This window comes from Benincasa hispida, chromosome 12 (assembly GCF_009727055.1).
Source record: "Benincasa hispida cultivar B227 chromosome 12, ASM972705v1, whole genome shotgun sequence".
In the NCBI taxonomy this organism is placed as follows: Eukaryota; Viridiplantae; Streptophyta; class Magnoliopsida; order Cucurbitales; family Cucurbitaceae; genus Benincasa; species Benincasa hispida.
Window position 1 is genome coordinate 27,444,360 of NC_052360.1, and position 14,513 is coordinate 27,458,872.

Sequence of the window (14,513 nt, forward strand, 5' to 3'; positions counted from 1 at the left end):
AGGAAGGGCAAGGTCGAGGGTTCAAAGTTCGACGTACAAATGAAAGGAAGAGCGAGGGTTCAAAATTCAACCTATCTAGGTCGAATTTTCAACCCTCAACTTATTTTAAAAAAAAACAACAGTATATTTACAAATAGTTTGAAAACAATAATATTTTCCTAAATAATTTTTAAAATGAACTTTTAATTTTCCCTTTATTATTTGTTAAAACAAATTATCTTTATTAAAAAGAAGAAGAAAAATAATAATAAAATATTTAAATTAAAAGGACCTGACCGGCGAAACTACAGTTAGCGCGGCGACAACGACGGTCGACCACAAAGAAATTCCAGAGCTCCGACCCACTCGCTTTTTCAATCTTCTTCTTCATTTCTGTATTTCTCTCTTCTTTAACTCACCGTTAGGGTTTTGAAACTCTGATTTTCCACTCCCTGTAAGTCTAATTTCCTCTTTAAGTTCGTACTGCAATTATTTATATCTCATTATCTTCTCGATTGAGGTCTATTTTCCTCCACGATGGAACACTTTTTGGGTCTTCTTCGAATTCGGGTGCTGCGCGGTATTAATCTCGCTGTTCGTGATTCCCGTAGCAGCGATCCTTATGTTGTCGTCTCAATGGGCGACCAGGTATCTGGATTTCATTTCTTACTCGAATTTTTCTGTTGTTTATGAGATTGAAGTTTGTTTTCTGCCTTAGTTTGTTGAAGCAGTGCGTATTAATGTAGCTCGTTTTAGGTTTATTCATTATTCAGTGGTTCTCTGTTCCCTTCTTCCCCTGAATGACCGTCCATTTCCTTGACCTAGATTCTTTTTTCTTTTTAAATTCAGATTAACAGAAGATGCTTAAATAGTTTTGAAAAGAAAGGATTAAGATAACTGATTTGATTGGTATCACTTTGTGAAATGGAATTAAATATCGCTTCAATTTTGAGTTTGTCGATGACCTTTTATTAGCCTAGCTGTTCTGAGCTTAAAAGGGGGTGGATCGTCGAGGCTTTCTTGTAATTTTTTTAAAACAAATTTTCTGGTTTTTAGTTGGGTATGTTTTGATATTTGTCTAAAATGGAGGCTTATTTATAATTATTATTTGTTATTTTTCGATACGATTGTTGGAAGTTCGTGTCTTTGAATACTTATTTAACTTTTTAACTCTCGATGAAAAGTTTGCTTCTGGTTTTGGCAAAAAGGCGTTTTGTGAATGCTAACAACAGGTAACATTGGAAGAAGCAGAAAATCAAGACATGTAGAATTGTGTAGCCTAACTTATTTCATTTTTTTGCTTTTCTTGAATCAATTCACTTTGGTATTTACTTGATTATTCTTTGAGCCATCATTTTTTTTTTCTTTTTTGCCAGGGAGAATATGTAAATGTATGGTAATATCAGTGGGTCCAACTTACTCTTGGTCTAATTTTATGAGGCATTTGATTCGTGTGAGTGTCGGGTTGGGACATTAAGGCTATAATCGAAACATCGGATTGCTTTATCTTAGAGCTTGACGATGCGCGTAACCGATGAAATGATAATGTTGCCAAGTCTTGAGATTCATCTCAGGATTATTACTCAGAGAAATTTATAAACCAAACATAAGACACATAGAATTAAGTTTCTAATGCTAGTCTCTAAACACATAATTCTAGGTTTCCTTATTAACTATGGAAACTTAAGCTCTCAAAATAATGAACCAAAGCCCACCTTACTGATGCCCTTGAGCCTTTTATTTTGAATCTTAAAATGATTTTTTTTTTCCGTATTCTTCCAATTGGTGCAGAGGTTGAAGACCCGCGTGGTGAAAAATAATTGCAATCCTGAATGGAATGATGAGTTGACTCTTTCAATTGCAGATCTGAGGACTCGAATCGGTTTAGTAAGTAATATTTCTCGTCAATCTAGAAAGCACAAATATTTCTAATTGTGCAGAGAATCAATATTCGATACGTATCTGATATGGATACGTTTAGATATGTGATTCGAAGTATCTGATTTTTTTTTTTTTTTTTAAGTTTCAGATACGGGTATCCCCTTCTAGATACGTGAAGGGGATATGTTGGATCATTTTTTTTCAATTGAAGCCCAACCACTTAAAAAGCCCAATTACAACCTATTTTATTTAAAAGTCCACTTAAATCTAGCAATCCAAAATAAAATAGATTAAAAATAATATAAAAAACTAATAAAATCAGAAAAAGGTGAATAAATCTTCATTCTTCTCTTCTCTCTCACTACCTAAAATCATGATTCACACCCCCTCCCCTTCATCCTCAACTTCATTCTTTAATCTTCATCTTCTACTTCTTCCTTGTTGTTTACTCTAATTGCTCAACCACCATTCGACGCTGTTAGATTTTTTTCTTCATTTTTACTCTTCACTCTCTTCTTAAATCTACTTTAGTCTAACTTAAAACAAGTATTACAAAAATTAATTGGGAATTATCATAAATAAATAAATTAATTAATTGGCGTATCGCCGTATCATATCGTAAGCGTATCTTGTATTTGTATCCATGTTTGTGCTTCTTAATCTTCAATTATTAGGAATAAGAGCTTCAAGCCAACCATCTGATGAGGAAAGGAGATATATTCTATTTACAATGCAGAAAATGAGGCCTAATGAGCTTGTTGTAACTTACTGCTTTATGCTCTTGTTTTTCCATTTTTGTAGTCAGTGTTTGACAAAGACACACTAACAGACCATGACAAAATGGGAGATGCCGAGATCGACATCGAACCATACATCGAGTGTTTGAAGATGGGACTGGAGAGCCTCCCAGATGGGTGTGTGGTTAAGAGAGTATATCCAAGCAGAACAAACAATTTAGCTGATGAGAGCCAATGTGTTTGGCACAAGGGGAAAATTGTACAGAACATGTTCCTGAGGTTGAAGAATGTAGAATGTGGGGAGGTGGCAATTCAACTCGAATGGATTGACGTTCCTGGTGCCAAGGGTTTGCCGGTCGGGGGTACGAGCCACTACTGATTTCTTAGCTGATGCACCAGGTACTACTAATAAATTTCCCAGTTCCATCACTTGTAGATTATGTGAAATACAATAAAGATATTTGCCTTGTTGACCTGAAACTAGATTTAGAGTCCTAGGTCTGTAGTATGAATATAACTCTGAGTTGGCTGGAGTGGTTTGAGCTGGGTTTTCTCTTAGCAAATTTAAACTGCTTCCTGTAATCATATATATATATTACTATGGTTGTATGTTGGCAGTTATTTCAAGGGTAAAAGAAAAAACATGTCAAACTATTGTAGGAAATGGTTAAAACATAGCTTCTCTCTTCCATTATGGGGCCATATGAGGGTTGAATCTCTAGCATTTGTTCTTTTTAATTAATTAAAAGAAACTATCATAGATAGGTTATTTTGATTACCAATTCTTGTGCTTGAAAACAAAGTATAAAGAAACGTATTCAATCAAGTTATTAAAAGTTAGATTTTTTAATGCGTAGTGTTAAGTACATTCGAATGCACCAAAATCAGGACATACGGATGTGTTAGCTATAAAAAGGTCTATAATTTGAATCCCTAGACCTATATGATAAAAAAAAAAAAAAGTATGTTGGAAGGCTTGTTTTTAATTTGCTATTATACTATATTTGGGCCTTTTTTTTTTTAATAAATAATATTATATTTTCTTAAACTTGATTATTGATATATAATAGTTTTGTAATTTATTATTGAAATATTGCAGTTTTTAATCTATTTGAAAGAGATGAGAATGAGTGAAAAGTTGTCTCCATGCGTGCAGGATTAAAAACTACAATATTTCAATAGTAAGTTTAAATAAGTTATAAAATCTACAATATTAGTTAGAAAAAAGATCCCTATATTTGTACTTTCATAAGGGGTGTTTGATAAATGGGTATGAGTTGAGTTGAGTTGGGGTGGATATTTATTACCCATGTTTGTTAAGCCCATAAAGAAAACTTATGGGTTATTTAACCCCTTTTTTACCTACTCAAAACTCTCCTTTTTTATCCCCTCAAAACTATGACCTTTTATATTAATATGATTGTTTTCAAAACTTATTATATTAGAGAAATATTAGACCTTTTATATTAGATAAATATTGTTGTTTTGCTAGAAGTTGAGGGTTGAGGATTGGATTAATGTAGAGGTCGAAGTTGAGAACTCGATAAACAAAGAAAAACTTGGAAACAATATGTATATTAGGGTTGTCATAGGTTGAAGTTTCGACATACATAACTCGACAAACAAAGAAAAACTTGGAAACAATATGTATAAAGGGTTGTACATAAGTTGAAGTTTCGACATACATAACCTGTCTCTTATACACATCTAGATGTGTATAAGAGACAGGTGGAGAGAGCGAGACCAGCCTGTGCGTCAGCCACGCCTTGTCCGGTGCTGCATTCGAACGTCACACGAAAAGCTGTCTCTTATACACATCTAGATGTGTATAAGAGACAGGCGAGATCGTTGAGAGCGAGATCATTGAGATCGAGACTAGTGAGATCATTGAGAGCAAGATTTTGAGCGAGAAAGTGGAAGAGAGCGAGATTGGAAAGAGCTTTCAGCGAGAAAGTGGGAGAGAGCGAGAGTGGAGAAAGCGAGATTTTGAGCGAGAAAGTTGGAGAGAGCGAGAGTGGAGAGAGCGAGACCAGCCTGTGCGTCAGCCACGCCTTGTCCGGTGCTGCATTCGAACGTCACGCCCACAGATTTCATTTTCAAATCACAAAATCAAAAATTTCATAAGGGAGAGGGAGAACAGTGAGGGTTGAGAAGAATATATTAATTTTGGATGAGGAGATCTCCTAATCTACTCGTGCGTTTGGAGTGATTCCAAAGCCATCTGAGAGCTCTGGAAGTATAGTTTTCAGAGTAGGACTGCCAGAGGAAAAAACTCAAAGGAACCAGGCTGGAGATTGAAAAGAAGGCAAAAGGGCCAGACTGTCGAATCAGTCTAAGCCAGTCTTGAAGATTTTGTGATTCCGGCTAAACCACGAGGAGTTCTGAGCTGAAATTTTAGGGTAAGTTTCTTGAAATTTTAGAATAAGTTTGTAGAAGGAAGTATTTCAAAATAAAGTTCAGAACTATGAGTAATCTAAGTTGTAAGTTGAATCTGGATTCTAGGGGTGAAAAGGAGCCCGAGGAGCTACTAGAGTGAAAAGCTCCTAAGAAATCGAGATGAGTGGCTAAAATGTTTTCGAACTAAAACATTTTTTAAGCTGTTTTGAATTACAACATTTACAGAAGCATATTTGTAAAAATAATTCTCATGCCTACTAGTTTTATGAAGTGGTTTCCAAGCAAGTTTGAATTGTGAGTTGAATGCATGCCTACTGTTGCAAAACTATCTACATATGTGTATGTATTTTATCCAGCATGCGTTACCAACTTTAAATCCATGTTGTATATGTGTTATACTGTACATGCTTTAAAGAGAAAAGTTGTTAAATAATTTTGGTAAAATACGTTGCCGAAATACAAGGAGAATGCATCCACCCAACTAGATACCGAAGTACAAGGAGAAGGTATCTATTGGTACTGAAGTACGTTTGGAGAAGGTATCCTAATAGCTCGATACTGAAGTACAAGGAGAAGGTATCTGAGCAAAATAGTACCTAATGTGGCCACAGGTGAACTAAGTTGGAGATTGAACAAAAGGGTTCTCTCTAGACTAGCAATCGATGTTGGGATTATTTTACCCGTTATATAGTACTTTGATTTGAGAAATGATTTTACTGTTTTATGTTTAAAACAGTTTTATATACATTACGCTTGGAAATTGTTTATGCTGCATTAAATTATATTTCAGATAAAACTATCTTCTGAAATTATGCATGAGAATTTACTATGTTTTCTCGGTCACTCACTGGGCGTAAGCTCACCCCGTTTTCAAATGTTTTGTTTTTTCCCCCCACAGGTAGCGGTCAAATCCTCTGAAGATAGCTCTGCGCCTGCTCTACTACTAAAGGACCAAAAGACTTGTAATCGTTTGCTAGGTGGTTACTGTTAATATTGTACACATGTTACTATTGTTCATATAGGGACTAGGGTTTGTGGATTTTGGGACTTGTAAATCTAGTGTTGTAATGACTCTAAACATATTATGTTTCTAAGTTAATAAATTGCGGGCCTAAAGACGTCCCATTGCATATGAATTATAATTGGTATCAGAGTTATTCCGTAAAAGTTATTAGGCAGTAAGTGTCAGCCCAAGGGTTGGTAACTGCTGTAGTTACGCCTTTCTCTAGGCTAAGAAGGTGGTCTGGGGCGGGGTGTGACAATAAGTATCGAAAAGAACATATATTTTGTGAATTTTTTTTTATATATATACATACAAACATTCAATATGAAATATATATACCTTTAATATATATACAAACATTCAATATATATATATATACAATATACCAATTAATTGAGCAACAATATGAAATATATTTTGTTGATATGTTTTACCGATTGAAGAAAATTAGAATTATTATAGTTTTTGAAAAGAATATATGAAAAATAATCTATTATGTTCTACAAATTGAGAAAAAAAAATGGAGATTGTCTAGTTTATGTCATAAATGATTTGAAAAAATACGTGTATATTTAAAAATTAATCAACAATAGCAAAGCATAAAACTAAAAAAAAATGAAATAAAAAACAAACAGAAAAAAATAGAACTAATCTCATTCCCAAAAAACTGCATCAGATCCTACAACTCAACTCTGCACAAAAAAAACAATAATTACCAACTCAACTCTACACAACAAAATTCAACTCAACTCTACACAACAAACACAGACAATTTAACTCCCTAGATAATATAACTCTCAAGATAATAATTACCAACTCAACTCTCTACTTTTATCATATATCAAACACACCCATAGTGGTAAAAATAGTTTTTTTTTCCCTTCAGATAAATATTATACTATTATAAGTATTTATAAGAGAGTACCCAATTATATTGGAGAAATGGTTCAACCCATTGATTTTCTTTTGGGCCTTCTAACTCAAAAGCCCAGTCAGGTAAAATAATCAAAATTATTTTAGTTAAAAATGGAAAGTAAATTGAGAAATAATTAATAATTGTGGAATGTGGATCCACTACATCAATCAAATAATTTGTTTTTTAAAGTTACAAATAATTTCATGATTGACAATAAAATGTAATTTCCCTAAAAAACAAAAAAAGATAATAAAATAGATAAGTGTTTGATTTCATGGATTCAAAATTATTTAAAATAAGAATGTTTGATTAACATTTAAAAAAAAGGACAAAGATGAATTTAAATCGCACCCTCTGTAAAACTTATAATTTAAATCAATTAAACTCTTAATTGTTCATAAATCAATTAATTTAGACCCTTACAATTTACCTTTGAAAATCATTTATACATTAATTTTCAAAATCGTGTAAATTTTTTCAACTATTTATTCAATAAAATATACAATTATAGTAAATATATTGACAATTTTTGAAGAAAATTCTACCTAAAAGTTTAAATTAATTTATTTATGAAAGTGTAATTGATACAATTATAAGTTCTACATAAAATTTTTCTAAAATGAGCATAATAGAAGATGAATCGATACATTTGCAAATATTTGTGTTTAAATTAATAGAATTTCTAAACTTTTACTATATATATTGATGTTTTTCTAGAAATAAGAGGAGAAAAGAAAAAAGTCAACATCATTTGAAAAGATTTTTTCCGTGTAAAACATTCCAACTTGAAAGTGAAGATGGTTGGTCATAATTTAGATTTGATTGAGCAACTTTTCTGAAGAAGAAAGAATAATAATAATTATAAAAAGGTATCAATACACGGAATCCTTTTCTCTTTGTGCTTATCCATGACACGTTGCCTTAAATTTCAAATTTCAAATCTAAAAATAATTTTATTTATTCGTCCAAAAAAAACTATTTTTAAGTAGCGCAATTTTTTTTCCGAAAATATTTTAAGTAGCAACTTGAACTATAGCTTAACTCATTATATTTACAATTTGTAAATATGACTAAATATGACTGTTAACAAAACCTTTAAATTACAATGAGACAAAAATATCCCATTTGAGACTTATATTTTTCATCCATTTATAGAAGAGAAATTTAAAATTTCATGATCAATGTGGAGTTCAATTCTGCGAAAGTCGAATTGAGTTTCAGTATATATCTGACCTTCTAACTAAGAGCTCGAATTAAGTTGCACCATTTAATTTGAAGAGGTCGATTATGAGCGAGATTTCCCCCACCATCCATTCCTATTTCCTCTTCCTTACCCATAGTACAAAATCTTCATCCTTTTAACCCCAATCTCTCTGTTTCGTCCTCCCCTACTGCTTCTTCTTCCTCCAATTTTGATTCCTCTAATTTTTCCATACCACCTCTATATTAGAGAAGAACAAGTCAGCAATACACATGGACAAATAGTCAGCCACCTGGTCAGTACACTCATGTCATGTCATCACTCTTCTAGAAGAAAAAGTTGTTAGAAGGAATATTTTATCCCAATCAATAAAATTGTACAAATATATTCTTTCATTCTTTATTATTTCTTATGTATTGGCTATTTAAAGCCTCTATAATTACATCACCAAAGGCAAGGAATAATATACAAAAAATTCCAAGGGCAAAGTAGCTGAAACGCTTCGTCTTCTTTCTTCCATTCTACCTTTTCATTTTCCTTGTCTCTTTAAATTTCTAACTTGATATCAGAGCCTATTAATGGCCAATGCCCCTTCAAATGCTTCGTCTTCCTCAACCACTACCATTTTCACCAATCCACTATTGAATCAATTGCTGAACTAGATAACCACAGTGAAACTCGACCGAAACAACTATTTGTTATGGAAAACCCTTGCATTACCCATCCTAAGAAGCTACAAATTAGAAGGCCATCTCACATGTGAAAAACCATGTCCTCCGAAATTCATCTCAGCAACGAATGAAGATTCCAATCTCCTTCAAGGTGTGGACATTGCCGAAAGTACCAATGAAGCCTCGTCGAGCTCTGTTCGTTCCAGAACAGTCAATCCTTTGTTCGAACAATGGGTCACAACGGATCTCCTACTCCTCGGATGGCTCTATAACTCGATGACCCCTGAAGTAGCCTTGCAGCTGTTATGCTTCAACCATGCTAAGGATCTATGGGAAGCTACCCAAGGCCTCTTCGGTGTGCAATCAAGAGATAGGAGGATTTTCTTCGCCATGTTTTTCAGACTACCAAGAAACGTAACTCTAAAATGGAAGACTACTTACGCATTATGAAAACTAATGCCGATAACTTAGGACAGGCTAGAAGCCCTGTACCTAGACGATGCTTGATCTCTCAGGTTCTTCTCGGTCTGGAGGAAGTGTACAATCCGGTTATCGCTGTCATACAAGACAAACCATACATCTCTTGACTGAATATGCAGTCCGAGCTCCTCATCTATGAGAAACGATTGGAACACCAAAATGCGCAAAGAAATCCCAGCAACATTGTGCCTACTATGAATGTGGCTCAAAGTCGAAACTCCAATGAATCCAGGCAGATGAACAACTATCATCAGACCAACTCTCGACATTCATTTAACCAGCAAAGTGGAGGAGGCAATGGCAACTCCAACAATGGTCGAGGACGAGGTCGTGGACGTGGCAACAAACCTACCTGTCAAGTTTGTGGTAAATATGGACATTCAACCCTTGTGTGCTTTAATCGTTTTAACAAAGAGTTTGTTGGGAATTTTGGACAGAACAGGGGAGGAGAGAGCTCAAATCCTGGTAACAATATCCTACCCAACCCCATTGTATTTATAGCTGCCCAAAACTCCAACCCCTTTGCTAGTCCAGAAACAGTTGTGGATCCGAATTGGTATGTGGACAGTGGAGCTACAAACCATGCTACTGCTGACTATGCAAACTTGAACAATCCAAGGGAATACTCAGGTAATGAGAAAGTCATAGTATGAAATGGAAATAAACTGCAAATATCTTGTATTGGTAATACCTTGTTATCTGATGGAAAGAACACTGTTATACTTGAAAATGTACTGTGTGTTCCTGAAATTACAAAGAACTTGGTTAGTGTATCTAAGTTAGCCAAAGGTAATAACATCTATTTTGAGTGTCATGATGTTCATTGCTTTGTTAAAAACAATCGTACGGGTCAAACTCTACAGAAAGAAAACCTCAAGGATGGGTTGTATCACCTGGATCAAGTAGCTGTGGAAAGGAATGAGGAGTGGAAAAATCAGAACAATGAGGACAGAAGGCTTTTGAATATAAATAAGAACATTTCTGCGTTAGTTTTGTCTGGAAAAACAACAAGAATTAATGTAGCTGTATCTAAAGCCATCTGGCATAGATGTCTAGGACATCTTTCAATGAAAATTTTGAATTCTATCATTAGTGCTTGTAATCTGAAAGTTAAAAGTAATGAAAAGAATATGTTTTATGAATCATGTCTCTTGGATAAAGCTCATAGTCTACCATTTTCTAAGTCTGACAGCCATACTTTCAAACCTTTTAAACTGATTCACTCTGACATATGGGGACCTGCCTCTATTGTTTCATCAGACGGATTTAGATATTACATACTGTTTGTCGATGATTATAGCAGATACACTAGGATCTATCCCCTGAGAAAAAAAATGGTGCTTTGGAAGCTTTTTAGCACTTTCTTATTTATGTTTAGAACTAATTTAACAAAACAATTAAAGCTCTGCAATCTGATAACGGAGGTGACTATGCCAAAATTCATCAGCTATGCAATTCAAGAGGAACCATAGTCCAGCTATCATGCCTTTACACTTCTGCTCAAAATGGTCGAGCAGAAAGAAAACACAGACATGTTGTAGAAACCAGCCTTACACTGCTAGCACAGGCCAGCCTACCCTTGAGTTTTTGGTGGGATGCTTTCCTTACAACCACCATGCTCATAAATGGACTTTCAACAAAGGTACTGCAAGATAAATCCCCTGTCTCTATTCTCTTTAACAAGAACTTAAATTTTGCAGAGCTCAAGGTCTTTGGTTGTGCTTGCTTTCCATACCTCCGGCTCTTTTAACACAACAAATTCAACTTTCACTTAGAAAAATGTGTGTATTTAAGCCCCAGTCAACAGCACAAAGGCTTCAAATGTCTGACTAAAGATGGTCGGATCATCATCTCTCGGCATATCACCTTCAATGAGGATGAGTTTCCTTTCACCCAATTATCTCATTCTAATCCCAAAAACTAGCTCAATTCCTCACCCAAACTCACTCTACCCATCCTTCCAGCCCATGATCCCTGCCCACAGAATGATCGCATACATGATCGTCTACCTCAAACCCAATGATCGTTCACCTCATATATACACGATCGCCCATAAAATCCAACTGATCACTTACCTATCACCAATCATCTATCCGATCGTGTATCTAATCCGTTACCACACGATCGCTCACCAAATGCTCATCGCTTACCAAATTCATCACCCGATTGCTTACCTACTACCCATCGTTCACCTTCTCTAAATCACCTACCCGATCGTATACCAAATTCCTTACCACACGATCGCTTACCAAATGCACATCGCCTACCAAATTTATCACCCGATCACTTACTCATTACCCATCGTCCAACCTCTCAAAACCGCCTACACAATCGTATACCAAATTCCTCCCAACATGATCGCTTAACCAATCGCCTACCCTTACCTAATCGTCTACAGGATTGTTTACCAACACCATCTCTACATGATCGTCTACAATATCAACCCAACCTGATCGTTCACCTCCTTCATCACTAAACGATCGTTTACCCACACCCGATTACCTACACGATCACTTAACTACACCCAACGATCATCTACCTGTCTCTTCCTCACCCGATCGTCTACCAAATACTTTTCTAAACGATCGTTCACCTATACTTGATCGCCTACCCGATCATTTACCAATATCATCACCACTCGATCGTGTACCTCCTGCCTCCTTCACCCGACACCTTCAACCTAACCTTACAAATCCTTCATCAACCAAACCTATTCCTTTACCCACTCATCCTATGATAACCCAAGGGAAAGTTGGTATCTTCAAACCAAAAATCCTCACTATTTCATCCTCTGTTGACTGGTCAGTAACAGAACCTACTCGAACCCAAGATGCCTTAGCTTCTTCTCCCTGGAAGCAAGCCATGGATGCCAAATATGCTGCCTTAATGAGAAACCAGACCTGGTGGCTTATGACTCCTACACCAAACATGAACATGGTGGGGCACAAATGGGTTCCAAAATCAAGTGCAACTCTGAGGGTTTAGTTCAATGCTACAAAGCACGACTTGTGGCAAAAGGATTTCACCAGAACCCGAGCATAGATTTCTTTGAGACATTCAGTCCGGTTGTCAAGCCTTCAACAATTTGGGTGATTCTCAGCATTACTGCTTCTCATGAATGGAGTCTACGGCAACTAGACTTCGATAATGCTTTTCTGAATGAAACTTTAAAAGAAAATGTGTATATGACATAGTCTTCCGGGTATGTTCATCCATCCTACCCACATCATGTCTGCAAGCTTGACAAAGCCCTTTAAGGCCTAAAACAGGCCCCCTGGGCTTGGAATGCTGCTCACACAAGGGAGCTCTTTCGATGAGGATTCACAAACTCAAGGCCTGATTCTTCTCTCTTCATCTACAACAAGCAGTCCTCTATCATTTTCCTTCTGGTCTATGTTGATGATGTTATTGTAACTGGTAATGATCCCTCAACAATCAATCAACTCATTCGGTCGTTGGATAACACCTTTGCCCTTAAAGACTTGGGACAACTCACATATTTCCTTGGCCTTCAAGTTCACTATCTTGATTCTAGTCTCATCATAAATCAAGAAAAATATGTGGATGACCTTCTACACCATTTACAACTCACAAATCTAAAGCCTACCTCATCCCAGTGTTCTTGGCAAACACTTATCTATTACTTATGGTACTTCTCTCGAGGATCCCTTTATCTATAGAAGCACAATTGGAGCATTGCAGTACCTCACCACAACCCGACCGGACATGCCTATATAGTCAACCACTTAAGACAATTTCTTAAAAAAGCAACTGATGTTCACTGGCAAGCTGTAAAACGCATCCTTCGATATATCAGTGCAACCAAACACTTTGGTCTATTGTTTCAACCAAGCTCCGGCCTATCAGTCTCTACCTACTCAGATGCAGATTAGGCCAACAACATCGATGATTGAAAATCAGTTGCAACATACTGTATATTCATTGAAAACAACTTAGTTTCTTGGTCATCCAAAAAGCAACAGTCGTAGCCTGATCAAGTACTGAATCTGAATATTGGGCCTTAGCACACACTGCCTCTGAAGTCATATGGCTTAATCAACTGATGTCGGAACTTGGGATGTTGTCTTTTGTCAAACCAATCATCTGGTGTGACAATGTGAGTGTAGGGGCCTTAGCCAACAACTCAGTTTTCCATGCTCCTGTCTCTTATACACATCTAGATGTGTATAAGAGACAGGTACTGCTGCCATCGCCACCGATTCTGTGTTTCATGCCCGAATAAGACACATTGAGATCGATACTCACTTTGTACGAGATCATGTTCTTTGTGGAGCCTTGGATGTTCGGTATGTTCCTTCGGCAAGTTAGCTGACTAACTGCTTCACAAAACCTCTCACACATTCTCACTTCCAGTCTCTTCGTTCCAAACTCGGTGTACTTAATGTACCCTCTCATTTGAGGGGGGATGTTAGAGAAAAACAAGTCAGCAATACACATGGACAAACAGTCAGCCACCCGGTCAGCACACTCAGGCCATATCATCATTCTTCTAGAAGGAAAAGTTGTTAGAAGGAATATTTTATCCCAACCAATCAGAATTGTACAAATATATTCTTTCATTCTTTATTATTTCTTATGTATTGGCTATTTAATACCTATGTAATTACATTACCAAAGGCAAGGAATAATATACAAAAAATTCCAAGGGCAAAGCAGCTGAAACGCTTCGTCTTATTTCTTCCCTTTTGCCTTTTCATTTTCATTGCCTCTTTAAATTCCTAACTCTCCAGACTCAGCCCTAAACGCCTCAAATTCTTCTGGCCCTACTTAACCCACCCTTCCTACTCATAATCTGCCAATTAATCTACACCCCATGATCACTAGGGCCAAAGATGGTATTCATAAACCCCGTGTTTGCCTAACCAAACATCCTCTCTCTTCTTCCCTTTTAGCTGAACCTCCTAATTACAAGGATGCAATTCAGGTGCCTGAGTGGAAAAATGCCATGGAACAAGAGTTTTCCGCTATAATACAAAACAACACTAGGGTTTTGGTTCTGCCAAATGAGAACTATAAAATTATTCGCTGTAAATGGGTATACAAATTGAAATTTAAAGCCAAATGGAGACATTGAACGCTATAAGGCAAGGTTTGCTGCTTGTGGTTTTGATCAGGACTATGGTATTGATTATTTTAAGACTTTTTGACCCGTCATTAAGCATACAACTATTCGCATTGTCATTAGCCTTGTTGTCCAACATGATTGGCCGATAAAAAAAACTAGATG

The 14,513-nt window shown here is 36.0% G+C and overlaps 1 protein-coding gene across 3 annotated transcripts; it reads left to right on the top strand.

Annotated features, from left to right (window-relative positions):
• Positions 1 to 236: 236 nt before the first annotated feature.
• On the top strand, positions 237 to 5,955 carry LOC120068536 (protein C2-DOMAIN ABA-RELATED 7-like). 3 transcript variants are annotated; one of them, XM_039020348.1, is made up of 4 exons: positions 237 to 374; positions 500 to 627; positions 1,771 to 1,866; positions 2,662 to 3,288. In XM_039020348.1, exons 2-4 carry the CDS (start codon positions 517 to 519, stop codon positions 2,974 to 2,976), a joined length of 522 nt encoding a protein of 173 aa, XP_038876276.1. In that variant the 5' UTR covers positions 237 to 374; positions 500 to 516; the 3' UTR covers positions 2,977 to 3,288. The 3 variants fall into 3 exon arrangements, with proteins under 3 accessions (XP_038876276.1, XP_038876275.1, XP_038876274.1); XM_039020347.1 differs by adding an exon at positions 5,893 to 5,955 and having other exon boundaries at positions 266 to 627; positions 2,662 to 2,996; XM_039020346.1 differs by having other exon boundaries at positions 266 to 627.
• The last annotated feature ends 8,558 nt before the right edge of the window (positions 5,956 to 14,513 follow it).